The sequence below is a fragment of the Daldinia vernicosa genome, assembly GCF_022497035.1.
Source record: "Daldinia vernicosa strain CBS 139.73 unplaced genomic scaffold F5Y00scaffold_1, whole genome shotgun sequence".
Taxonomy (NCBI): Eukaryota; Fungi; Ascomycota; class Sordariomycetes; order Xylariales; family Hypoxylaceae; genus Daldinia; species Daldinia vernicosa.
Genome location: NW_025953917.1, coordinates 680,529 through 706,142, shown reverse-complemented (window position 1 = coordinate 706,142; position 25,614 = coordinate 680,529). Strand labels below are relative to the sequence as shown.

Sequence of the window (25,614 nt, the reverse complement as noted above, 5' to 3'; positions counted from 1 at the left end):
TACCAGGTACCTAGGTAGGTAGGTATAGATAAACCTGTTCGGCCCTTCTCACCTAATAAATGCAATTGCCTTCTATTACTAAGTATGTAGATACTAGGTAGGTATGTAGATGTCGTTCGAGGACCAGTCGGCGGCGCCGAGCGAAGCTGAAATAATTCAACGCATAGTAGTTAATATGCAACAGACCAGATGCATAACGGGAATGGGAGCGACATAAGGGGTCTTCTACATACATAGTAAAAGGACGTCGATCGAGGTTCTCGATTGGCAGCCATAAACGGTTAGCCTTTACTTTTGTATAAAGGGTTGTTCCCTGATGGTTCCTTGAGCCCTTTCTCCGCTTATTCGGGGTACGTTACCCGAGTCGCTGGGTGAGCCACTGCATAGGTATTTAGGTACCCACTACCTAATTGATGTCCGTCTAGTGTTAGGCAGGTCCCTATGTGTTTAAGCAACTAAGGTAGGTGCTAGAGAATACAAGCGTATTGTTACTTCTGCGTAAACGCACATAGATACGGTACCTACCTACCTCTACCTACATGTAGGTATCTACCTCTACCTATCTACATGTACCAAGCCCCGTGTCTCAATGCTTCGGTGTATGAAAACTACCTCTCAACCACGTGCGTACAATAAGAAGCAGGCGCAAGAGAAGAATAACCCCACCGCTCGCGCGCCTATCTTTAGTTGCATATTCTCTGTAATTTTCTCCCTTTAATATATCTGCCCATTCTCATATCGTTCGCCTATTAGCCATGGCGGAGTAGACAGCCCTGTCCTTTTCTACCTCCCTCTTACATAACATTCTCCCTCATTCCGACCCCCCCGGACTCGCTTGATACCCCTACGGCTATTCGTGGGCAGTTCCGTCATGCATCATCTGCTGCAGCGGCGACGGAGGGACCTATAACGCTCCCGTTTCGATTCATGGACGTTGATTGTATGCAAGGGAGCCCAAGATATCGGTATATTACCACCCCCCTTCAATGTGCAAATGTGCAGAATCCGCCTAGCTTGTCCCAATAGAAAAGATGTGGGTGCAGACGCCGACAACTGACCAGGTTCTGTTCTAATTCCATATAATAGACCTTTGCTCGCCACACCTAATAGACGACTTTATTTACGTCCGTACTTTTGTCGTATTGTATCGAGAAGAATCCTACGAATGCCCACCGAGCCCGAGAACCAAATAAATTGATCTCGGCGCCCAATTAATCGATACCAAAATCTCCGGCATTCTGGGTGAGATCTGACATGAAATCTGGGGGGTTAGATGGACCTATGAGATCGAGCCGACGATCCACAGGGCGGCGTCGGCGCATTAACACGGCTAGAGTACTTCTTCACAATCCCGCGCCAACTCCGGCCGCTTTCCCACTATAATACCGCTCTTCAACCATGGAACAGACCGACCACGTGGCCGGCTTAGATCCGGACTCACGCGCCGCCTGGCAGGCGAAGCCTATTCGCCGGCGCAACCGCATGATTAATAGGTGAGATATACCCTCTATTCCTATATTCCTATATTCCCGACGCGAATACAAAAAGAAAAGAAAAGAAAAAGGGAAAGCGATTCGGACATACGTATTATTTATCTCTAACATCTCCTATCTCCTTACGTCCTCTTTGCCAAGACGAAGTATAGATGCTAATTTGCGAGCACGGAGTATCCTAGAAACAAAACTTGGTTTCCCGGCATGTCCCTTTAAACTTAGCCGGGAGACCAATGTTTTGTTTCTTGCGCTCCGTCTATAAAAGTTGCTTAGAATGTCGAAGAAGAAAGTTGAAATGCTCCAAGACGAGCCCGTCCTGCACAAATTGCATCAAGGCTTCTCGAGAGTGTCTATACATAGGACCGCGACTGGACGAAGCTAGCCAAATGCGCCTCGCCGAAATCAAGGAGAAACAAGGAACTCTTGAACGAGAACTCGAGCGTGATGTTGCAAAGTCTACAACGTCCAAGAATACGCTACAACAGCGCAGTCTAGCCGACGATATTGTAGGTGAAGATGACGAAGAGCGCGATCTGGAGGCTACACCACTTGCAGCTTTAGATGTAACATACGAGGACGATGTTGACGGGGCGGGTGATATGATAGACCTAGGGATCCAGATCGGGAAAATGCGCATCACTGAAAGAATAGGTGGTCTCTCGCGACCCAGGATATCTGAAGAGGTATGTGGCGCATGCGATACACAAGAGTAAGATACTTACAATGTGAATTTCAGATATCGGCCGGCATCTCAGGTTCACAGCCCCCAGGCCCGCAACCCCCGCAGCATGGAGGGCAGGCTCCCGGCATCGATGACCTACCCGAGTTCCTGCGGCCAGGGGACCAGTATATAGTACCCACTTCCGGCTTCTTCTTCGGCCAACTGGGGGAGCCACCGTCAATCCTCCAATTCCTACCGTTTAGGGCCGCCGCAGATCAGTTAATGAAGCAGTACTTCACTTCTGTTCACCCAATTGCTCCTTGTGCCCATAGGCCGACGTTAGAGGCTACTTACACGACTTTCTGGGAGGAAATAAACGCAGGATATGAACCCCGGCCTTCGATGCAAGCTGTCATTTTTGGTGCTATGTTTAGCGGAGCTATCAGTGTAGACGAGAACACCCCTGAGCTCGTTGGATATCCCAGAGCTAGCTGGGTCTCTAGCCTAAAGATGGGCACCGAAACTGCCTTGAGCAAAGCAAACTTTCTACGAACTACCAAGGTAGAAACGATGCAAGCGTTTATTATGTATATGGTACGTTTATTTACCCCGAACTAAACCATGTAGGTGACTAATTTCGCGATAGCTTCCTCTTTGCAGAGGTGAAGTGTCACGGGCCCATTCAGTACTCGTTGGCGCCGCAGTACGGATGGCCGAATGCATGGGCTTACATCGCGATGGAGAAGCATATGGCCTTACGCCGCTCGAAACGCATGTTCGGCGTCTAATCTGGCACCAATTATGCTTCCTCGATATTCGGACTTGCGAGGCCCAAGGACCGAAGCCAGTGATCAGGCGAGACGACTACGATACGAAATTGCCTCTTAACTGCAATGACGAGGAACTTACACATGCTATAAGACCTCCGGAACCGTCGGACGCGTGGACTAATAATACTCTCGCCCTGATACGCTTCGAAATCAACGAAATGATGCGCATCATATGGATCGACAGGCGGAGACTTGAAACTCACCGGACTACGTTAACAGCCGTTCTCACTAAGATCGAAAACTTCCGCCGACGAATGTCAGAAAAATATGATCGCCTTCTGGATGTTACGCAGCCGATCCAGAGGTATGCGAAATGCGTCATGTATCTGTTGACATATCGCTTGCACGTCATGATCCTACACCCTTACCACTCAAACGCCGCCAACCCAATGCCGCCACGGCTGAATCAACTTCTTATCACATCTGGGATCATGATTGTCGAGCTCGCAATACAACTCGAGACAAATTCTAATTTTAAGGATTGGGCGTGGTATCTTGGTGCATATTTCCAATATCAGATCGCGCTGCTATTGGCGACTGAAGTTTATTATCGGCCGCAGTCTCGCGACGCTGATCGGATATGGTCTTGCTTAGACTACGTTTTTGGCATGGACCGCAGGCTTCCACCCGAAGCCAAGGCCGTGCAGCTCCTTTCCGAGATACAGGGTAAGACTGCAGTATATATGCGCATGCGCAAGATGCGTGGGCCCACAAGCCTCTCACGGGCCGTTCCTGGGCAAAATGTTGTCGCGGGAACTTCACGGCCATCGCCACCTGTGCAGGGCCACCTACAGCAACCGCCTCAGGGAATAGCTCCGGATATACCCAAGGTTGAACCGGGGTATACCCCACCGATGCCGGCTGGTCCTCCGATGTCACAGCCGCAGATGGTGTTTGCCGGTGTTTCTGACGGACAGGCACTATGGAGCTTACCGCCGAATCACGCAAGCCCGGGGAGCGATAGCTCGAGCCTAGAACAGGGGTGTCAACGGATCCCTACGCCTGGGAATCGGGGACCGGGGATGGCTCAGAACGGTAGTATCATGGATAATATTGATTGGGTATGTCTCTTACGACCTTGTTTATGTGGCTCTTCGAATTCTTGGCAACTATACTAACTCAAGGTTTAGGACACGATTAACTCTCTGTTTCCTAACGATCCACAAACGGGCGGGTTAAGCATACAGGGATTTCACGACCCGAATTTCAGCGTTGCGGGTTGGAGCACTTGACAGGATAGGACACGATGGGATGGGATATGACGGGCCGGTATCAGGAGGTTCTATTTATTTTGAACTTTGAACTTTCTCTACTTCAACTTAGACGATTATATGAAGCAATTCGTAGTGAGAGGGAGCTAGGGTTACTGTATTTTTCTTTCCTTTTTATTTGTATATCGGGTTGGGAGTACAACGAATACTTACGAGACACGGATTGGAGATATACCATTATTGATAGAGCTTTGCACTCGCTTTTTGGGAATATTTAAAAATACAAGACATATCTTCTATCCTCCAACTACGATAGTTACTCTCAGTACGAAGTCTATATTCCAAGAACTCCTACCTAGTTTCTCACCCCGTCTAGTTAACCGCAACTCGGGCCTAGATAACTAACCAACCTAATACGAATCATCACAATAAAAATACCACGAATGCATTAAACTTGGAAGTAATAGTCGTAGTCGTAAATTCTCTTCTGATATAAATACATATTTCATTATCATTCGAAGAAGCGAAGACAGTAAGTACCACCTAAAGTAGTAGGAAAACAATCCGTAATAAGAGGAGAAAAGCACCATTCGGGGTCATGACTCGTTAACAACCATTCTATCTTTCTGCGCGCCCCCAATCCGAACCGAAAGGGTGGGTGGGATATTGGATAAGAAAAAAAAAACAAACCCAAAAAGTCTCATTCATGCAGATAGGTATTGAGCGGAAAAAAAGCATAATGCCCCAAATTCATTCATGCAGGCAACGCCGGACCAGGTATCACCGCCATCCCCTTTACCAAAAAAAAAAAAAAGGAGAAAAAAAAAAAGAAGCCCGTTTTTTTGTAAATCCGTGGAAAAGACAAAAAATCGTGACAAAAGTTTGAGAAGAAATCTTAAATCTTTAAGATGCGTGACGGACCCCCTTCTCATTAAAAGCGTATACCCAGTTGGCCTAGGCCCTCCGTTTATGATTATTACTATTAATTTTGTTATGAGCCCGCGTTGCTGCTGCTGCTGTTGTTGTTGTTCTGCGTATCCGCGAGGAAGGCGTCATTCTCTAGATGCCACCTTCGAGGTACTCGGCCTCTTGCGGGGGAGTTGGCATGGGGAGGGGAGCGTCTTGCATCTGAAGGCTGACGGTGCTAGGAGCAGCTGCTGAGGGTGTGGCGCCTCGCGATAGCGCTGTGTCGGATGTGGGTGTGACTATGCGGATGGTGGCGTGACGCGGGGGCTTGGCGACGAGCACCTGTGCAGGGCAGATGACGACCTCCTCGTCCCCAACGCCGTTATCGTCGCCCTTTTTAACTACGAGCGGGAAGAGTACCGTGCGGACGATGGCACGCTGGACTTCGTATTGGTCATTAGGGACCGAGTCTCCTGATCGTTCGTTCATGAGCGCCGCGTTGAAAGCGACGGTGCGTACTAGGTCGCCGTTGGCATCGTACTCAGGTTGTAATGGCGGTAGCATCATATATTCGGCCCGCTGAGTACGCATCTCGATTGAAAGGTCGACAGCTTCGCGCATGACACGGCGGAGCTGCGATTGTATTTGTGCCTCCAGGTTGGACGGAGGCGGGAGGATCATGCATAGGGTTTGGAAGATGGCCTGTACGACGGCCTCGGTGTCCTGGTTACGCTGATCACCAAAGGCTGGCCTCTTAGACAGTAGCGTCAATGTTACGGCGCGCCACTGGCGGACAGCATGCGGCGGTCCAACTTCTAATAGAAGCTTCTCTAGGGACTTCAGCTTCTGCCGGTGTTCCCGGTCCATGCCGAACAGGTAACGAGTAAAGACGAACTCCCAAATCATGTTCATAGTCATGGACATGAATATGTCGCGACGCCTCACTCGGTCGCTGAGGTATTCGTCAACGTCGGAGCCGTCTAAGACTGCGTTGTCTAATCGGTCGATAATCTTTTCATCGTTGATTTCGCTCGTCAATCGACAAGCACGCATGTCAGAAAATTTGGAGAAGCGAAGGACCCATTGCTGCACGTGTTGGCACAATTGTTGGCAGCGATGGTCAAAGTGATCTTCATCTTTGAGACGAAGGAAGTCTGCGTCGGGAGGTTTGTGGGCAAGTATTTGTCGTTGCATTTCCCTAACCTGCTCTTTGGTAACCTCGAGTTGAGCACGTAGCTCTTGGATCTCGCTGTCTTTTTCTTGTATTGTCCTATCGTAATTATCTTGAGCTAGTCGCAAGTTTTCGAGTTCTTTGGCTGCCGATGCGTGCTGAGATTCGAGGCGTTTGTACTTCTCATTGTGCTGATCGGCAAGGACGTTATTGGCGCTGTGAAGACCTTCATTAACCTCAGTTAATCGATTGACTTCCTTGTGTAGCCAGTCAAGTGAGGCCTTGAGACTTTCGATTTCGGCATCGCGCTCGGTGATGGCGGATGCAGTTCGATGGGTTATGCTTTGTTCGACGTGGGCCTTTTCGTCGGCAAGCGCGCGATTTTCGGCCACTAATTGCTCGACTCTCGATTCGAGTTCTAGAACCTGTATGCTTTGTCGGCGACGCATGCTCTGTGGTCGGGTTGGAGACCGTGGGGATCCAATGCGGCCCTCGCCGTAGCCATCCTGCATATGGGGGTTAGCAAATAGAGTAGTGGTCATGCTCGAATGATGTGTTTCTGTGTATAATATAATGTAGTTAATGTAATAAGGGAAGATGGATATTGGATAATGGATAATAAATACAATGGATAATAAATGAATAAATATAATATATAATTATTATGTACTCACGTATACGTCCGTCATGTCCTTGGCTCGGACACGGCCCTCATTAGCCACGGGTATGGGTTTGGTGGGTTTGGTCTGCTGAAGTTGTTGTTGGGTCTGGGTCTGGTGGATATTTTCTCTCGAGCCCTTGTTGTTATTGGAGAGGTTGGAGCTCAAAGATCTCAGGTCACCGCTCATTCGTTTACCCGTGCGTCGGAGTGCAAGGGGTGGGGTGTTGGAACCTGATCGAAAATTACGGCCGCCTGGACTTTCAGGCCGAAATGGCAGCGGTTCTGGTGTCTTTAACCGTGAAATGCTCGTATTGGATGCAGACCGCCTTGGTTGATTTTCCGTCCGCGCTGTTGATCCTGATCCTCCTCGACTTATAGTTTCTGATACGCTTCTTTGCCCGACATCTTGACATTTAACATCTTGGGATTTCGACAAGCGCGTTTTCCTAACATCTATAGTATCTCGAGTATCTTGAGTATCTCGTACCTCATCTTGACTGCGAGCAATTGGTGTGCTTAAATCTGGCGCCTCGCTTCCCAATCCTAGCTTTTTGCTTCTTTTTTCATTCGGTTGGGGAGTGCGAATTACACTGCTTTTGTCTTCTAAGCCTGCAGTTTTTTGGGGCGTCTTTTCTGGCCAATCGCGCAAATGCACACCGCTGTCGCGTACGCTTAATTCGGCCACCGAACTACGCCGCATCGGATTTGGTGAATCTGTTACAAATCCGCTGTCCCTATTCACCTGTGTAATAATCGACGTCTCGTTTGTAATCCCGTCGCCTCGATTCCGTCCTTCATTTTGTACTTCTTCACCCGTCTCTTCCTTTACTGGAGGAAGGACGCGGGGTGAATTGCGTCCGGAATTCCCGTAGTCTTGAATTAAAGGCCTTGAACTTGGTGACTTTAGTAATACTTCGTCGATTTTGCGCTCCGCTGTTGGTTCCGAAGGTTCACTGGTGTGCTCCGATGTGTCTAGATCGTCTAGCCTTTTTATGATTTCAGTAGTAGGTGGCTCTCTCGACGCTGGGCCTTCACGACTAGCGCTGCGAGGTTCCGGTAAGCTCTGTTGTACTTCTCTTCCTACTACTGGGCTCTCAATTTCCGAGGAAACGCCTCCATATGTCGGGAGATTTCCTGATGGCTCTATCTCCTTAAGATCAGAAGATGGTGCCTCTTTTTGCTCATCTGCCACTGTGCTCGGCCCAGTCTCTTGATCGCTTGCATTAACCTCTGCATGCTTATCCTCCAATACCTTGGGCTCAGAGATTTCTGAAACTACACGGTTATCAAGTATGCCTTGAGTGTCTGGCGTTTTCATGTTGGCATACTTCTCAGTTAAATGTGCAGCCTCTCCAGTCGAGGACGCTGCAGGCATAATATCCGGAACCGCAGAGTCTGCATCCTTATGCATATTCGTCGCCTTTTTAGACGAATGAAAAGATTCCATAAGGATAGCTGCAATCTTACGTGCTGGTGTGGTCGTATCTTGAACGGGGTTTGGCTGCCGAGCCTCAGGCTGAGCTGCAAGAGGGGTTTCTTCTTCTATATGCCCGGGATTTAATTGAGTTAACTGCGATTCTGCGGGCGAGGTAGAAATATTCTCATCCATTGCTACCAGTGGTGCATTGACTACGAATTTTCCAGTTGTGTCTTCTGGAGTGTCGTCATGAGGTTGAATCTCAATTGAAGGTTGTCCTTCAAAATATGAAGTGGCAATCTCTCGTCGTGGTATGAGCGCCGGGAGTAAACCAGAAGTGCTAATTTGCTTGATACCACCATTTTCTTCGACGTCATGGGAGTTTTCGGCCTTTGTAATTAACTGAGATTCAAGATAAGAGACTGCAATCTCTCGGCTAGGAGTGATGTCATGCGAAACGAGATTGTTATCACTGGTTTCTGCCATGTATGATCCTGCAGGTGGTAACAGCCCGCGGGCCTCGTAGCCTGAGCTCTCGGTATTTCGAGCAAGTTTGAATTGGCTTGGAAGGAGTTCAGATACTGTAGGGTCACCGCTGGACAAATAAGTTCTAATCCTCTTGCCTGGCTGCGGTGACTGATCGAATGGGCGCTCATGTTCTATATGACTGCTTAGCTGGGCCGGCGAAAGGTCAACATTGACCGTGTGTGCGGCAACCGTTGACGGAGTCCGAGGAGGGGTGACAGGCCCCGGTAACTCGACGTGGTCTAAATTGTCTTGTCTGGTTTCGCTAAGAGGCCCTTTGCCAGGATGGCGCTCCGATACGGGCGACGGCAGTCGAGTGATTTCCGGAACTTCTACGCTGTTCTCGTCGGGGTGACTGATATTGATGTTTTCAGCATTTTGATCTTGGTCTTTCGGCTTGGGGGGGATTCCTTCTTCGACGTCCTTTGCTTTAGAACCTTGCCCTTCGACTTCTGAGATATTTTCTGGAGTCAGTCTTCTCGGGGCGTTCTCTTCTGCTACTGTATCCGGAGAAGCGTTTGCCAGTACATCTTCTATGGACTCTAGAGGAGTAGAAGTGCCCGACGCTTTGCGGCGTGTCTCGTCTTGTGGGGGATTATTTGGGGATTTTAGCCACTCACCCTCATTTACCGTTGTCCTTTCCAGTCCCTGAGCCGCGGGCTCCCCTGTGATGATGTCGCTTGAATTATGACCTGTATTCGGCTTTTGACTTACAGGCGTCTGGGTTCCCGAGCCTGTTTCTAATCCGGTTTGGGCATTCATTCTTTTCTTTTTCTTGTCCCTTTTCGACTTCTTGCGGCTAATGGGGGAAGGCTGAGGTTCCGGTTCTTTTGGCGCAGAAGGGTCGAAATCGAGTTGTTCATTGATAGGCAATTCTTGCTGCTCGGTGGCGCTTATCTCAGGTGTCTTGATGGGCTCCGGAATTTTATCCGACTCCATAGGCAACTGCTCTTCGCCTGTTAAAGGTTCCGTGCTGGCTGTCGTCTCATCTTGCTTTTCGATATCTGGCAAACTTTGCGACTGCGGGTCGGAATTCGGGATTCCAGTGCTTGGTTCAGGAGTATTGAGTATCAGAGCTTCTTTTCCTTTCTCGAGATCTTCGACAGGGATATCGGGCAAAGCTTCCTTTGATTCTTGTACGTCGCGTGCGCCCTCGCCTATAGCATTGGGAGTTCCATCCAAACGTGTATCCTTGGTTATATTTTCCACTTCAGAAGTTATCAGACCCGGCTCGGAGCTGGGAGCTAAGCCATCTTGGTCGGTAGCCGCACCTATTTCTTCACCAATTTTTTCAGCAAGATCTCCGACCTGCCCTTGGATAGGTTGGATCGAGGATTCAGCCTCTACTGTTGGCAACTGTAAGCCCTCTTCCTGAAGACTCGTCGATGTGGTATTCGTGATAGGGGCATTTTGCACTTCCCAATTTGGATTTACTGGCTCCGGGGGTGGTTCTGAGGGGCCTGGCACTGTTTTAGGCACTGCTGGCTCATCCTTGACCTTCAAGTCAGGTTCGGGCTGAAACAGCTCGGCGGCTAGAGCGGCTAATTTTTTCATCTTTCGCCTTTCCTTCTTGGACATTTTGCTACCAGAAGATTGAGAGGGATCTTCTCTGGATTTCTCTTCCCCCCTCGGGGCTGTTGTATGTTCTACCTTAGGCGAAGCGTCGAGTTGTTCCTGGCTCTCTTGTATGGGAGACTCTTCGGGAAAGATTGGCTGTGCTTGTGATTCTAGAGGGGCCGTAGCGCTAGACTCAGGCTCCTGGCTGACCTGGCTTGCTTTCTTCTTCTTTTTCTTGGATTTTTTACTTGTAGCCACCTCAGGCAAGGCGTCTTCGGGTACAGCATCTGTGGCGACTGTGGACGTATCATCAACGATTAGCTGACTATCGAGGTGTTGGGATTGTTCTATTGGTTCTGATGAGGGCACGGTTCTTGGTGTAGGTTCCGCTTCAAGTTGACTGGCTTCCTTCTCCCCTGACTTGGACTCTGATTTTGTAGGCACTTCGGGGAGATCTGTATTTTCGTTGTCTTTCGAGGCCGTCGTAGGCTCTTGTATACTCAGGAGACTTTTGAATGAGTCGGTAAGCCCCCCAAAGAAACCCCAGCTCGCCCGGTGCTCAGCACGTTGGTCCACAGGCTGCTCTCTTGACTGCTTTGGTAACTCCTTTTGAGGTTGAGTCTCAACTAGCTGCGTGCTTTCTGTTGCGAGTTCTGGATCGGTATGATTAACTCTCTTCTTATTGCTTTTCTTAGACTTCTTTGTCAGCGTAGACTCAGTTTCATCTAAGATGACGGGGAGCTCCTGGACCGGGTTTACGGAACTTCCTAGCTGTGTAGGTTCTTCTGTTTGAGCTAGCAACTCCGGCTCTGAGCGTTGCGTAGACTCTTCAGGCTGTACCGGGTCTTGCTGTGCAGGTGCTTCTACCTCCGAAAGACTATGTGGCGCAGAAACCAATTGCTCGGACTCGCCTCGTTGAGCAAGCTCTTCTAGCTTGGGTAGTTCTTCCTGGTTTAACGGTTCCTCCGTAGCTATTGGCTCCTCTAATTGTGCAGGCCCTTGTTTTGGCGAATCTTGGGTTTGCATAGGTTCTCCTGATACTACGGCCTTTAGTTGGGTAGATTCTGCTGGTTGTAAATTTTCTGACTCAGGGAACTCCTTAAGCTGTACTACTTCAGCCGGAGTTTCGGAAGCGATAGGATCTAGGATCTCATGCTTTTCGTCTGACTGGACTGGTCCCTGGGACACCGGCTCCCCTCGCGAAGGAGTTGAGGAAACAAGATTGATCTGCTCTTCCGGCACCTGGCTAACGGTCTCTGGCTGGACGACTTCCGACTGGGCGGTATCTTCGGTGTTGGGCTCCTCGGAGGTAGGGATAGTGGCAATATTTTCGGCAGGGGTTTGGTCTGATGGAGGAATGTCAGACTCTGATAACGTGCCCCTTTCAACCTGCTCCTCGACAATCTGGGGTGGTGCCACTGTAGGAATATTCTCGGTAGAAAGTCTATTATCCTGTGTATTTACAATCGGAGCCTCCTCGATACTGGTGGACTCAACTGGTGCTTCGGGCAAGCCGGTCGAGGGACTCTCTTCAATGGGAACCGTATCTTCAATGCTCGTAAGAGGTACATCGGGTGGTACATCGGTTGATATGACTTCCATAGGCGACTCTAGCTGCTGGGGGATGGAATCCGGTTCCGGTTCGGCTAGAATCTCGGCCTCAAGTTCGGGCTCCTGGGTGCTTGGCTCCTTCTCCTCATCGTCTTTTTGGCTAGATGTTAGAACTGCGGCGTCCTGATCTGCTAAATTTTCTGGAACGGAGAGCTTTTCTGCATTGACCGGCTCGATCGCGGACGTACTAGCTGCTAGATCGCTATTGAGTTGAGCTGATTCTTGTTGTGAAATTGCCTCATCTTGTCGTAGACTTGCGCGCTTCTTTTTCTTGTTCTTTTTGCCTTTCTTAGCAGGAGCCGCCTCCTCAACCTTTTCGTCCTTTAAGTTCTCGAGTGTTAAGTTTTCAGTCTCTGCAATTTCACTTATGCCTGGTTGAGCTGCAGACTCAAATTCTGCTTGATTTTGTTCTTGTGACTGTACATCATGTGAACGACCAACATCCTTGACTTCTGTCTCTTTACTTTCAATAGGGCCAGGATCAATAATGTCTGCACCTTCGGGACTTTGCTGGGGGATAGATCTGCCAACATCCGTCCATTCGTTATCGTCTGTTGTATCCATAGACACTTGACTCCGTTCGACTTGGGCGGCATTCTCCTCGTGGGAATTGCCTCCCTTGGCTTTCTTTTCTTTCTTATCCTTCCTGGGAGAGACAGGTTCATCCAATTTTCCTTCCGTCGAGGTTTCTGTAGGAGCTGGGACTTGAATCTCGCTTTGTTCGTCTGTTGATAGCACCACTGGACTTTCCTTGGCCGCCTGCTCTGGAATTTGCTCGGATAGGTTGTCATCTAGAAGGGTTAGTTTATTTTCTTCACCTTCCTTATCCTCCTTAGAGACGCTCTCGGAGCCCCTAGGCTCCAGCTCTACAATTTCCTTAGCATTGGCTACGGTAGACTGATTGTTTGTGGGAGATCTAGAATCATCTTGTTGGACTATCGTAATTGCGGTTTCGGTAGGCTCGTCCACTCTGTCCGAGGGCGGGAGAGAAAGCTCTTCGCTAATTATAGGTATAGCGCTCTTCGTAGGATTTATTACTTCGTCGGCGGTTGCTGGAATACTTGGGGCGGAATCGGTAGTTTCTTGGCTTGGTATAGATGTCATATCGTCTTGGAAGATTGACTGGCTTCCTCGCTTTTTCCCTTCTTTGATTTTCTTTGGCCTGGGCGTGACCACTTTCCCCAGGCTTTCGTCGTCGCGTACAGGCTCAGCCACGGGTTCTTCCTCTAGCATAGCGTTTTCAGTTAGATCATTGGTTTGTCGAGTTTTCTCCTGGTCCTGGACATTTGTAACTTCTCCACTTGGGGCGATCTCAGGCCTGATTATCAACATATCGTCACCTGCCTTGTCTGTTTGAACTCCTGGTTCCTGCTCGGAGTCTTGAGAATGGACGGTTGTACCCGTAACATCCGATGCTCGTGGCTCAGTCTCTTTCGTTGTAGAAGGAGAGATATCTAATGTGCCAGTCGCGGTCTTGCTCGTTCCGGGGGTAGGTAAATCGGATAGGCCAGGCGGGGCTTGCTCAGTCAGGTGTGGCTCCGTCTTAATCTCTTGAACCAAGGGTGGATCCAAAGGCATCACATCTTGCGGTTGACTGCTCTCGGGAGTAGGGGATTGCGGCTGTTCGGTCGGAGGTTCTATTGGTAAGGGGGGCGATTCGGGTTCTCGTTCCTGTACTTGGCTAATTTCCTTCTCCTTTCCCTTGTCCTGATTTATAGGGCTCTGTGGGTCATCTTGATGCGGCTGAGACACCGACTCCACTGGTTCAGCTATCACGGGAGGTTCTGACGCGACTTCACCTATATTAGTTTGATCTTGCGATATAGTCGATGGTATTTCGACGAGGTCTGAGGAAGGGGCCTCCGTACTTGACTCGGTCATCGGCACCACTGCTCCTATTGTAGAATCGAGCGCGTCTTGATCTTCGCTCTCACCCTCTTCCACAATGGTTGGCAGTATTTCTATAGTGCTTTGAGTCTTGTCCTCGGTTACTGGGTTGGACTCAGCCTGTGAATCGCTGAGGATGGCATGCTCTGTAAGAGGGTTCGACAGATTATCCTCGGAACTAGTAGGCATGGCTCGAGTTGGCTCGCCGACTTGAGAGGTTGCTAAAACGCTGTCATTTGTCAAACTTTCTGAAGGCTGTTCAATTTTATCCTGCGGCTCGAGGACTGCCGTAGGGCTGGCTTCAGTAGGGGGAGTATCTTGAGCAGGCAGAATTGGTATGACTTGGGATTCATCCTGGGTAGAAGGCTTATGGACAGCGTCCGCCTCAATAGGTAAATTGGCATTCGCATTTTCTTGCGCCGCTAGTGCGATTTCACTTGAGGGTTGTTCAACACTATCGCGCTCGTGCTTTGATGCATCCTTTGCTAGTAGATTGTTTTGGGCTTCCATTGAATCTTCTGCATCTTCTTGGGGGGCTTGCACTTGGGTACCTGCAGCAACGTCGAAATCTTTCAGGTCTGGCCCGTCTCGTATGTCGTCAAGGGTATTTGATTGAGTCTTAGCCTCAATATGCTGGATAAGCTGATCTAATGGGTCTATCGGCTGGCCCTGAGATGGTTCTTGCTGAGCCTTCGACGCATCACCAAAACTGTCCGATACCTCCTGAGAATGGACCTCGGATTCCGGTAAGTAATCCGGTGGGGGCGGTACGTTGATAGAGGCCCAGTCGGGGTTGAAGGTTGTGTCAGGTGCAGGGGTCTCACCGACCGGTTCTACCGAAGTCTCCATAGGTTCCTGTTCGAGTGGTCCAGGGAATTGGGTGCTCTGGGGCTTTTCTTGGTCCTTCTCAGATCCTTCAATGCTAGGTGGATTCGGATCTAGACCGAAATTCTCTCCGGTTTGCATAGTATCCTCAGACACAACACCTGGCTCGGTTGATATCTCTGGTAAGATAACAGATGCTGGTGTTTCCTCAGTATCAGTAGGGATATTTTCAGGTTTCTCGTCCGTTTCTAGTTGCTTAGTCGTCGGCGACACGTCAGTATCTTCTTTCGCTTGAACTACTTCGGTGTCGTCGCTAATCCTATCAATGGCACGTTGAGTAGGTGAAGTTACTTCCTTGTCCGCATCACCCCGCGCATCCAGAATTTCCGGTGTTTCCTGGGGAATATCGTTAGTGACAGTCTCGACTTGGATAGGACCACGCTTTTCTTCGTCCTCGTCTTCCTTGCCAGGGGTAGACTTGGACTCGGGAGCTTGATTTTCCACCTGAGTGACAGCCGTCACGTCAACTTCGTTAACTTCGGGAGCGGGAAAGTGGGGGGGTGGTTTGCTATCAGCGTCTGTCTCCACGATCGTGGGCTCCCCCACAGATTTCTTAGATTCCTCAGATTCTAGTTCTCCACTCAATGTAGGTGCATCGACTACATCGACGGTATCCACTTGGCTTTCCTCCCTCTTCTTTTGGGATTCTTTGCTCGAACTATCTGGTTCAGACGAAACAATATCCGCAATTGGCTCAGCTTGTTCTATAACTTGCTCCTGCACATCCTCTACGGTTGATTGAGGTACAGAGGACTGCTCCTCCGCGATTGACGCATCCAATTCATTATCGAGGTCTTGGGACGGCATTTCGGGAACATCGCTGACGACTCGAGGCTCGCTAACATCAGCTTCAAAGGGCGTTGGTTCGGCCGCCGGTTCCGGATTGGGGCTAGCTATTACAGAAGTGTCAACTACTTCTGACGCATCTTGACTCATTTCCTTGCTTTCCCCCTTCTCGCTGCCGGGTTTCTCTGGTGATTGAGTCATTTCCGGTGCCTCTTCATTGACCACTTCGTTAGAAAGACTCGGTAGTTGGGCGTTATCGATTTCCGGGGTTAAACTTGGTGCTTCCTCCGCTGCTTGGATTGGTACGGCTGATTTGTCTTGCTTGTCCTCTGGACTCTCGCTCCAATCGGGCTTAGAAAACGGAACATCGGTCGGATCGGTTGACGCAGGTCCTTGCCGGTCCCAAGTATCTTCACCGCCAAGTATATCGCGCTTCAGTGGTGATTCATCCACTTTAGTGTCCTTTAGTGATGCCGAGCCGCTTGATTCCTGTTCGACCGAGCGCTGCAGATTAGTTTCAGTCAACGTGGGCTGCTCATCATGTTGTTCTCCGTCCACAATGGAAACTTCAGGCTTTATAGAATCCTCAAGCGATTGAGTCTCTTCTAAAACTGATTTCGATGCCAATTGCGGCTGCTCAGCTTGCCCAAGAACAGGGACCGTAGACTGAAGATCGTCGTGGCTATCAACCGCGAGGTTGCTCAATATTGGCCCCACTGGCTGGTTCGGAGAAGGCATTTCTCGTGATGTCTTCTCGTCATCCCGACTGACTTCGCTGTGCTTTGTAGGTTCTTCTTGGAGCACTTGTTCGCTAATCGATTCACTTTCGGAGAATAGATTTGGCTGCTGTTCAGTTTGTATCGGGCTAGCTAGTGCTTCTACGAAGCCTTCCACCGGAGTATCGGGTTGCTGGTCCTCGACTCGCACTATTGAAAGAGACGGTGATTTAGAAAGAGGCTGGCCCTCTTCTTCCGTGGCCGGCATTTGTTCATCAATAACTTGGTCCTCCAGCTTAGGTACTGTTGTTTGTGTCTTGTTCTCCTCCTTCTCGGACGTCTCTATGGTAGGAATTTCCTCGGGCGAGTCTAATTGGCCATCACGCAGTTTTGGTGAAGTAGCTTCTGGTTGATCTTGACTAGAGATTTGCGGGTCAACAGGAGGTATATGGGGACTCTCTACGCTGGTCTCCTGTGTCAACCCCTCGGCTTCTTTAGTTGGCTCTTCAACAGAGGTGGCAGGTTCGGCTTGTTCATTCTCCAATAGTGGCCGCTGTATATCCTCATTTTCCTCATCTTTCTCGGAGGCACCAGGAGAAAGCTCTGGGATTGTCTCAAGTTGTTCCGGCTTCTCTAGCTTGGCATTGGGCAGGGCTGGTTCTTGTTCAGAGGCTGACCCTACTCCAATAATGGTAGGAATCTCGTTTTCGATACGATCTTCTCCAGCGCTCGGCTCAGTTTCCACCGTACTTGCTTCGCCGCTTGGAAGTACTGGTTCAGGAGTTGCTATTGGCTCAGTAGAGGATATCTCTGGTTCAGGAGCAGTAGGCTTCTCAACAGCGACCATATCCAATGAGATAAGAGCTGACTCTAACGCTGGCTCTGGCTCTGCGTGTAGCTTAATCGTAGGACTGTTTGCTTCAACCTCAGGTACCTTAGACTCAGGTAGGGCTGGCTCTTCAGAATTAAAAGTGAGTTCTTCATCAGTGGCCGGTTTCTTTTCGGCCAAAGGCAATTGCTCGGGCGTCAGTGTTTCGATCGATTCATTATCCTCTACATCTTCTTCCGAGGCCCTTAGTGCATCTTTTGTAGCAACATAAGCCGGTACAGAATCAGCCTGTCCGGTAGGCAAAGTTCGCTCGTATGTAATGCCACTGAGAATTTCATCTTGGAACGGAGTAACTTTTGTAGTAGTCGAGCCCGCCATTGATTCTTGGATCTCGCCTAATCCCCTTTCCTGTATTTTATCGTCGTCTTGAGCATTGTCTAGCGAACCACTAGATTCTAGAGGTCCATGATCACCCGCGTTACTCAGAGCGGTATCGAAGGTATCGGTCGAATCTGGCGTTTTACTTCCGGGAAAGAAGTCCGAAACGGGGAGAAGCTCGTACGGTGTTTCTACGGAAACAGTAGCCTCATTGGCCTGGCTTGAGCTACGGTCATCGGATGTGATCCTAATTTCTGGTTCTCCCATGATAGGCATCGCTGCTTCCGTTGAAGCAACACTATCCTCCAAGTTACCTTTGAGAAGGACCTGGGCTGAGTCACCTTGATCTCCGATTTTAGGGGCCACTAAGAAAGTTGGTGAGCTGAAAGGATTATGAGAATCATCCTCAACAAGCTTCAAGTCTGACTCTTCAGGGAGAGGTGACAAGTGAGAACCATCCGTTCTATTATTTCGGTGGAATGAAGCTTCGCTAGGTAGCTGTTTGAAGGCACCTTCATGAAGTTGGATGGTTTTCTCAGCTGCATGCGAGGTTTCCGGTTTTTCTGTTGATATCCCCACTGGCGATGACAATGGCCCGGAAAAGATATTATCGCGGAAGGGGTGGTCTCGATCGGGGGATTCTAGAATTAGGTGAGCCGATGAAGGCGAGCCTCGCTCGCGAAGTTCAGACCCCGAAGGCGAAGATTCTCTCTCGGGAGAGCTCGATAAGTCGATCGATCCCCGTAGGGCCCTCTGAAGAAGAAGTAAGGGTTTGAAGTCCCGAGAGGCTTCCCAGGATGCCGGACGGGAACGATTCTTAGATTCGCTTCCGAATTCTACAGTAGCAGTGATTGGTGACACTGACGGTGAAGATGATTTTCCATTGCTCGGTGTATGCCTATGCCCCGGACGGAAGAATTGGATGGGTATCGCGCTTTGACTAGGTGTTTTTGGCCTTGTCGGTGTTTCGAGGGTGCTGCGACGACGAGTATGAGTAGGTGCCTCGCGCGAATGTCGTTCATGCTCAGGTGTCTCAGGACGGCTTTCTGGTAGAGGTGGAAAGTCATCACTAAGCTTAGGGAGAGGAGATTCAGAGCGACTTGGAGGTAAGGGTAACAGGTCACCGTGTTTAGGATCTATGGCAGGTCGAATTTGCCGCGGGACAATCTCGGGGTCGATAGTCTCTGCTTCTCGCGATAAAGTTGATTGTCTCTGGGGAGTGAAGAGAACAATTTGGGGTTCCTCATCCAAAGGAGCATTGGTGGCATTTGACTGGGGCTCTTGGGACATGATGGCATCGCCCGTCGAGCCGACAACTGCGCCAAGGATGCCGGCATTACCTAAAAAAGGATCATTCTTGCCCTCATCCAATTTGCGTAGAGGTTCCTTTTCTTCTGCTATCCCTATTGAAGATCTTAAGCGGCCGAAGAAACCTGTATTTCCACTGCTCTTTTTATCTATATCCGCTTTAGAGCCTTTGCGGTCCTTTTTATTAGCACTACTCGGAGTGGAAGTCACAACTTTAGCTTGGTCCGCCTTGTCATCCCTGATCTGGGTACCAGTCGGTTGGTTATCGTCGGAACAAGCTTGGTTCGGAACTATAGAGTCAGTATCACGATCTAAGATCTCAGATCGGTCCTTTCCCTTATCGGTTGGCCCTCCTTCAGTAAAATTGTTCTTGTTTTCAGGCAAATCAGCAGGAACGCTTCTTCTTTTCTTGCTCTTCTTCCGGGAATCATCGATACTCCCGTCAGAGGCCGGCGCTGCCCTTGACGGCGTCGACAGCGGATCAGGATAGGAATCCCGTTTCGATCTCTTGGAACTTCCCACGGAGGCTTCAGATGGAGCTACCGACTGGGGCGTTGAGGGCCGATCTTCATATGGAATCGAACTACGCGTAGATTTCTTCGATTTCCTCAGTATATCTAACTCCCCTTCTGTAGCGGCTGGAATTTCGCTATGTATATCACTGACGGATTCGGTCATCTCCTTCGGGCTATCATAAAGATCTTCAGCAGGAAGCGCTACGCGCGATAAGGAGTCGTGAACACTGGGGTCTTGCGTGGACTTATTCTTTGACTCGTTGAACGAATCCCAGTCTTCGAGAGTAGCCTCCGAGATTGGTACAGACCTAGGTGGTGAATCATATACCCTATTATCTCGCCTCGACTTCTTTTTGCTCTTTTTTGGCGTATCCCACTCCTCTTCGGTGTCGACAATACTATCCGCGGTATCAATTATTCCGTAAGAGCTTGCCGTTGAAAGTTCTGATGGCAAGACCGTCCTTGAAAAAGACCCACCCGAGTCTCGCCTAGCCCTCCGGCTACTCTTTCTTGAACTACCAGATTCGTCGTCAGGAGTAAAAAAGACATCCGCCCCAATAGGCCCCATCGGTCCGTTCTTCGAAGGCTCGGGCTTCGGTGTGGGTATTGAAGGCGAGTTATATCTCTCCAAATCACGCTTAGATCCTTTGTCGTTCTCATCTAGACGATCTGATGTGTCAATCTGCACGGTATTGACATTTTGTACATCCTGAGAACCACCCACTGGAGCTACGGCCTTGGGGTTCTCTATAATGCCAGGTTGTCTCGGATCCTCTTGGACAACGACAGCCTTTTTCAACTTCTTTGACCTTTTCTTAGGTGAGATGTCTTCCTCTTCAGCGATGAATTCTGCCTCTAGATCTTGCTCGTTTCGGGGCTTATTGTCGATTGGTGCATCATCCAACGATTGAGCTCTTGCTGCTTTCTCGTGTTTCTTTCTCTCCTTTTTGCTGTACTTATTCGAGAGCACATCCCAGTCGTCCTCTGTGACAGATCTCGAGAGCTCTGCAGCCCTACTGTCATCGACCATAGCATGGGGCTCTTCGGCGCCATCTCGTTCAGGGGCCTTGTCCCGCTTGTGCTGCTCTGCTCTGTTGGGTTCGGAAAGAATTCGTGGTTTATCGGACGAGATATCCCTCCCGTCAGATGGCGTCTCGACTTCCCCAATAACGAAACCATGTTCCCGGCCACCCTGCGAAGCGGTAGTCCTCGGACCGTCAACTGTTCCCAAGTCGGCCACTGATTCCACGAACGGTGCTTGGTACACGCTAAAGTCGTTCGACCCAGGCGGTGAATCGCGTTTATGAAAATTCGCATCATCGATAACGATATTGGGGTCAAACCCATTGCCTTCAAGGGCGGCGGCTACATTTGCTGTAAAAACCGGGTCTTCCGCAAATGAACCCGGCATCTGGGCGCCCTTTAGGTTGGAGGGTTTGGGACCAGGGATAGGTGGGCTATCATATGCGCTTTTGAATGGGACCGAAGCTCTACGATTTGCGGGTTCGTCTCCGTTCCTCGAAGCTTTCTTAGGCTCGGTCGCTTCAACGACAGTAGTCTGCCCTGATGTACTCGAAGACGCTTTTCTATTGTTACCGCCGCCGAGAGTTGCTGCAATGAATCCTAATCCCCAAGGACTCTTCTTCCCGGCCCGACTTCTCGGAGGTTTAGCAGGCGTCACAATCTTAGTCCCCGAATACGGGTCATCCTCTCTCTCCGGACTCTCCACAACGTAGCGTTTTGTTTGATTCTCTCCCCAACTGACAGATTTTGCTAACAATGGCGCCGGGGCTACTTCGCTTCGAGATTCAGTAACTACGTCAGGTATGACCTTGGGGGGAGGAATGTCAATCTTCTTGACAAGCTTAGGAAGAGGTTCTCCCGCGCGTCGCTGTCCTTCCGGGATTGGTGTGGGAACAGGCGTAGGCCGCACGACATTAAGCATTGGCCGCTCTCGCTCAGCGGAAGGGTCTCTCGCCGTGAATACCGGGATCTTGGTGAGACCTTTGATATCTGGCGCTCGAAAACGAGAAAGCTCATTAGGATGTTCTAGAACATTATCAATGCGGACATCAGCATCAGGTGCATCGTAGGCGCTCTTCTTCTTCGCGTGGTCCATTCCTGGGGGCGACACAACATCCACAATCATCGGTTGCTGCTCCTGCTTCCACTTGTCCACAACCGAAGGCTCGGCATCCCGTATCTCTGCGTCCCTGATTCTGCGCGCAAGTTCTGCTTCCCGGTAATAACGGTCAGCATCTTCTTGGACAGCATCTTTTTCACGTTTTGGAGAATCATCCCGTCGCGACCTATTCCTAGAGCTAGCATCGCCACCTCGGCTACGACTACGTCCACGGCGATCTTCAGCCATCACCGCTGCAGCGGCAGCAGCAAACGCAACCCCGCTTATAGGAGCTGTCGCGTGCTCAGCAGTTTGGTATATTTCATGTGCATCACGAAGTTCCCGCTCATAAGAATCTCTCCGACTAAGTCGTTCCGGGGAAAAATTGGGTTCTCGATCTACAGTTATCACATTCGGCGTTAGGGGTCGTTTCGGGGTCGTGTAAGGAGGAGTCTGAAAAGCATCATCAGCTACTTGAAACTGAAATGGATCAATTGGACCCTCTCGCGTAGGATACTCGGGGCCATTCACAAGTTCGTAACTTCGCACATCAGAGCGATTGGCACCATCTTCGTCGCGGCATTCCTTTTCGTAAGTCTTTACATGGTCGATATTCCGCTCATCTTCTGGATCGTTTTTACGCTTGTTACGCGTCAAGTCGTGATCAGAGTTATCGTCATTGTACTCATCACGACGACGCCCCTCCTCTTCAGACTTTCGTTTTAATTCAGGCACTATCATCTCCCGGTAATGCCAATCTCTTTCAAACTCTAGACCATTTCCAGATCGCGTTTCTCGAGGTAATTCAGCGAGATCATTACGAGCCGGAGGCAGGTTATCATTATCATGACTCTTACGCTCTTCGCCCTTCCGAGCCTGGATGCCAGCGCCCGAACGCTTCGACCGGCGCTCATTATCACGATCACGCTTCTCTTCGAGCTTGTTGTGGTCATCTTTACGATCAGAGCCCGGTGCAACGACATTGTCCTCAGGCACTTTTTCAGATGGTGCATGCTCTGTGTATCCAGAGCCCGTTTCCACTGAGTCGAGAACCCTCCTAGGGACCTGCACTATTGGCCTTGGATGTTGTATGGGTACCGGTGCAGGCCGAAGCGGGGCAGACAAGTCCTGCTGGCTAGACACGACAGGACCATTATAAACATCAAAGCGTTTTGGATCAGACGTCGGAGCCGGATATACCAGTCGCAACGGGCGATGATCAGGTGCAGCTTCACTAGGGGTTATTGTGGGAGTTATTGAGGGTTCGTACGGTCGTGGAGATCCAACAACCGTAGATCGGTCAACCGTTTCAAACCCACAAGGAGCCTCAACATAACCTCGGAGCGAATTTACGGGTCCGAAGAGGTTCGGATCGACCACCGAAGATTTCCGGCGGAGAGGGGGGCCATAAACTGAAGCTTTAGATGGACGGGGTGAACGGGAAGAGCTAGGGGTACTCCGACGGGGAATAGGCTGGTTAATAGTATTAGGCAGGCTAAGTCCCGAGGAGCCATAGGCAAGGCCGGAGTCAAACTCGCTAGACGACGACTCGTCTTCAGAAGCAGATTCCCACTCCGAGTCATCTGAAGAATCATCAAGGCGGGGTTTAGAGCTTCCAACCCCCTTGTTAGAGTTCCCGCTATTTGTTCGACGAAACTGACTCAGGGCCGCCGCAGCACCAACCAATGTCGACGGCCGGCTCCTCCCAGCTGCTTTAAGGTCCTCGGCATTTTGTTGTCTAGCAATCTCGGCAAACTTTCTTCCTAATTCAAGTATTTCTTCGTCCGTCTGATCATGTCGCGGACGCGGCCTACCAGCACTGCTACTAGGAGGGCTGAATTCGCGACTCCTCTGCCGTTCGACGTACCCTTTTCCATAGGCAAGATCCGATCCTACAGATGACGAGGAAGAATTCCCAAAGCGTAGAAAACGGCTACGCTTCTTTTTTACACGATGTTGCTTCCGCCCACTGCCACCGCCACCGAAGAACGCGCCAAGCCCGAATCTCCTAGAGGGACGGGAGATATTTAACAAGGAGGAAGAAGTGGAGGATGACGATGAAAGGGGCGAAGGTGCACGTGATCGAAGGTGTATGAGTTCGTTTCGTTCTTCGGGAGGCGGTGCAGGTAGTGTTATTTGTTGATTCCGAAGTTGCTCTCTAGAATCGCGCCGTTCTTTGCGCCGGCGGCGAGAGGATTCGGGGCTCCGCCGGCGATGATGCTCTCGGGTCATCATCTTACAGGATTAGACTCGTTACGTATGGTCGAGTCCATTCAGAAAACACTCTCGAACGATTAATAACAAAGAGTGTACATTAATTAAGTTGGTATACCGTCGCGACGGGCCAAAAATAGAGTATAACGATGTTTTGTTTAGATCCCGATTACAACTGTGGGGACATATAGGAAACTATCAAGGACTGGGAAATGACTTAAAACCGAGCTGAAGGATGGTACTGTAGCAGTACTATGTACTATAAAGAGAAAGAGTTGCTTTGCTGCCAGATAGCCCCACATAAGGCGGCTAACACTCCTATGTAATTGCTGATGAAGGGGTGGCTGGGGAGGTCTTTCCTTTCCTTCGCCTCTTTCCAATTCTTGTCGCATAATAATTTAAAAAGTTGGATGGAGGCCTTCAGCTGTTTCCAGGGCGGGGATTCGGCGATAATGCTATCACGTGGGTTACACCTGAATGCCGTCCTACCACTGGCTGTTATCAACCCAATTGTAACCGTCTATCAACAAATCGATCTTGACATTAATATGGACTGCCACGTCAATATGCTGCAGGTTGGCCACTCTGCCACTCTCTTCCGCCCACACAACACTAAAGCATAAGAAAGCATTAGCATATTTACCTGCCTACCTACATACAAGCTGCAGCTAGAGTCCGTTAGCCGAGCAGCTGATTTAGGTACTTACTACCTAGGTATTCAATAAGTCCTCTTGATTCGACTATATAAATGTGTAGCACCCGATTATCAGTAGTGTATCCCGAGGAAATTCGTCTACTCATACCGAAGATGCCACATGTATTTATACCGGTGGCACGAAGGCTGTCATTGACATTTGATTTTATTGTTTCTACTCGGTATGTTTCAATCGGGCTGTACGGATCCGTACAGCTGAGACTAGACATACAGACATACAGTCCACTACATACGTGTCTTGGAAGCCTGATTATCACCGTCACCAGTATTGACGGCCACCGTGGCAAGCGGCGACATTCACATGTGTGTCTTGATAATGCCTAGAGGTAAATGCCTAAGACAGTTCGGTATCAGCCAGCTGTATCCCCGCCTTCAAATAGTAACTGTCGACGTGTACTCATCCATTGGAAGTGAGCATGGAGGCCTATTCTCGAAGAGGTCCTTGTAGAAAACACGCTATTAGTAGAAACGAGAGCCGACAGGCACGCAAGGTCGTCCGTAAAGACTACAATCGAGACGTTTTTGTAGCTGTTCCACGGATACTTATACTCAACCGAATTCAACTCACCATTAAACCAAGAGGCTTACTAGAAGGTTATTACAGAAAATAGTATGTTCCTAATCTCTAGCACATCGCAACACATAGGAAAATAGCTAGCTATTCGATTTGGTTGCTAATCTCCGCGAATGCTAACCAGTCTACCGCGATGAGGAGCGAGGAGAAGGGCTTTCATCTCTCGGATAGAGTGTATCGGCTATCATAAATGCACTTACCAACGTAGGAGTTCAACGAAGTCTTATTACTCAATACGAGCGTCAGCTCCCAAGAGTACTCTCACTTACACGTGGCTTCACCCATCATACGGCAAAGCCATTGGATTAAAATCGCACTATCTCGTTCTACTTAGTCAGTAGGCCGGCGGACTTACTAACCTAGCTGAAGCAGCATTAGAACAGAATCAATTGATTTGACTCCATACATAGCTACCTTGGCAGTCTTGAGCGATAGGTAGAGCAGCCAATCAAACCCATATAATAAATACCCTATTATGACCACGTGAAGTTCGGGTAGACTCATAGTAACATTTCTATATACTACTCTCGTATGTATATAGAAGATCTAGAATGAACAAGGATGCCTTTTTTGGCTAGACAGCTCTCCAAGTATGAATCTATTATACAGTAGGCAAAGCAGGCTATTTCGTACCTATACGTA

At 49.5% G+C, this 25,614-nt stretch overlaps 3 protein-coding genes across 3 annotated transcripts; 1 reads left to right on the top strand and 2 right to left on the bottom strand.

The window, feature by feature from the left end:
- Positions 1-1,223: 1,223 nt before the first annotated feature.
- Positions 1,224-4,502, top strand: F5Y00DRAFT_4023 (uncharacterized protein). Its single transcript, XM_048013612.1, has 5 exons — positions 1,224-1,493; positions 1,767-2,176; positions 2,230-2,748; positions 2,801-4,045; positions 4,115-4,502. The coding sequence occupies exons 2-5, from the start codon at positions 1,880-1,882 to the stop codon at positions 4,214-4,216; spliced, it is 2,163 nt and encodes a 720-aa protein (XP_047870187.1). The 5' UTR covers positions 1,224-1,493; positions 1,767-1,879; the 3' UTR covers positions 4,217-4,502.
- Positions 4,503-5,129: 627 nt separating this feature from the next.
- Positions 5,130-10,085, bottom strand: F5Y00DRAFT_222649 (uncharacterized protein). The gene is made up of 3 exons (XM_048005758.1): positions 9,496-10,085; positions 6,947-9,327; positions 5,130-6,778 (listed from the first exon to the last, which is right to left on the bottom strand). The coding sequence occupies exons 1-3, from the start codon at positions 9,812-9,814 to the stop codon at positions 5,255-5,257; spliced, it is 4,224 nt and encodes a 1,407-aa protein (XP_047870186.1). The 5' UTR covers positions 9,815-10,085; the 3' UTR covers positions 5,130-5,254.
- Positions 10,086-10,146: 61 nt separating this feature from the next.
- Positions 10,147-24,080, bottom strand: F5Y00DRAFT_222638 (uncharacterized protein; the record flags this gene model as incomplete). The annotated part of the gene is made up of 1 exon (XM_048005757.1): positions 10,147-24,080. A coding segment is annotated over exon 1 (13,558 nt), but the record flags the coding sequence as incomplete, so codon positions are not given.
- Between the last annotated feature and the right edge of the window lie 1,534 nt (positions 24,081-25,614).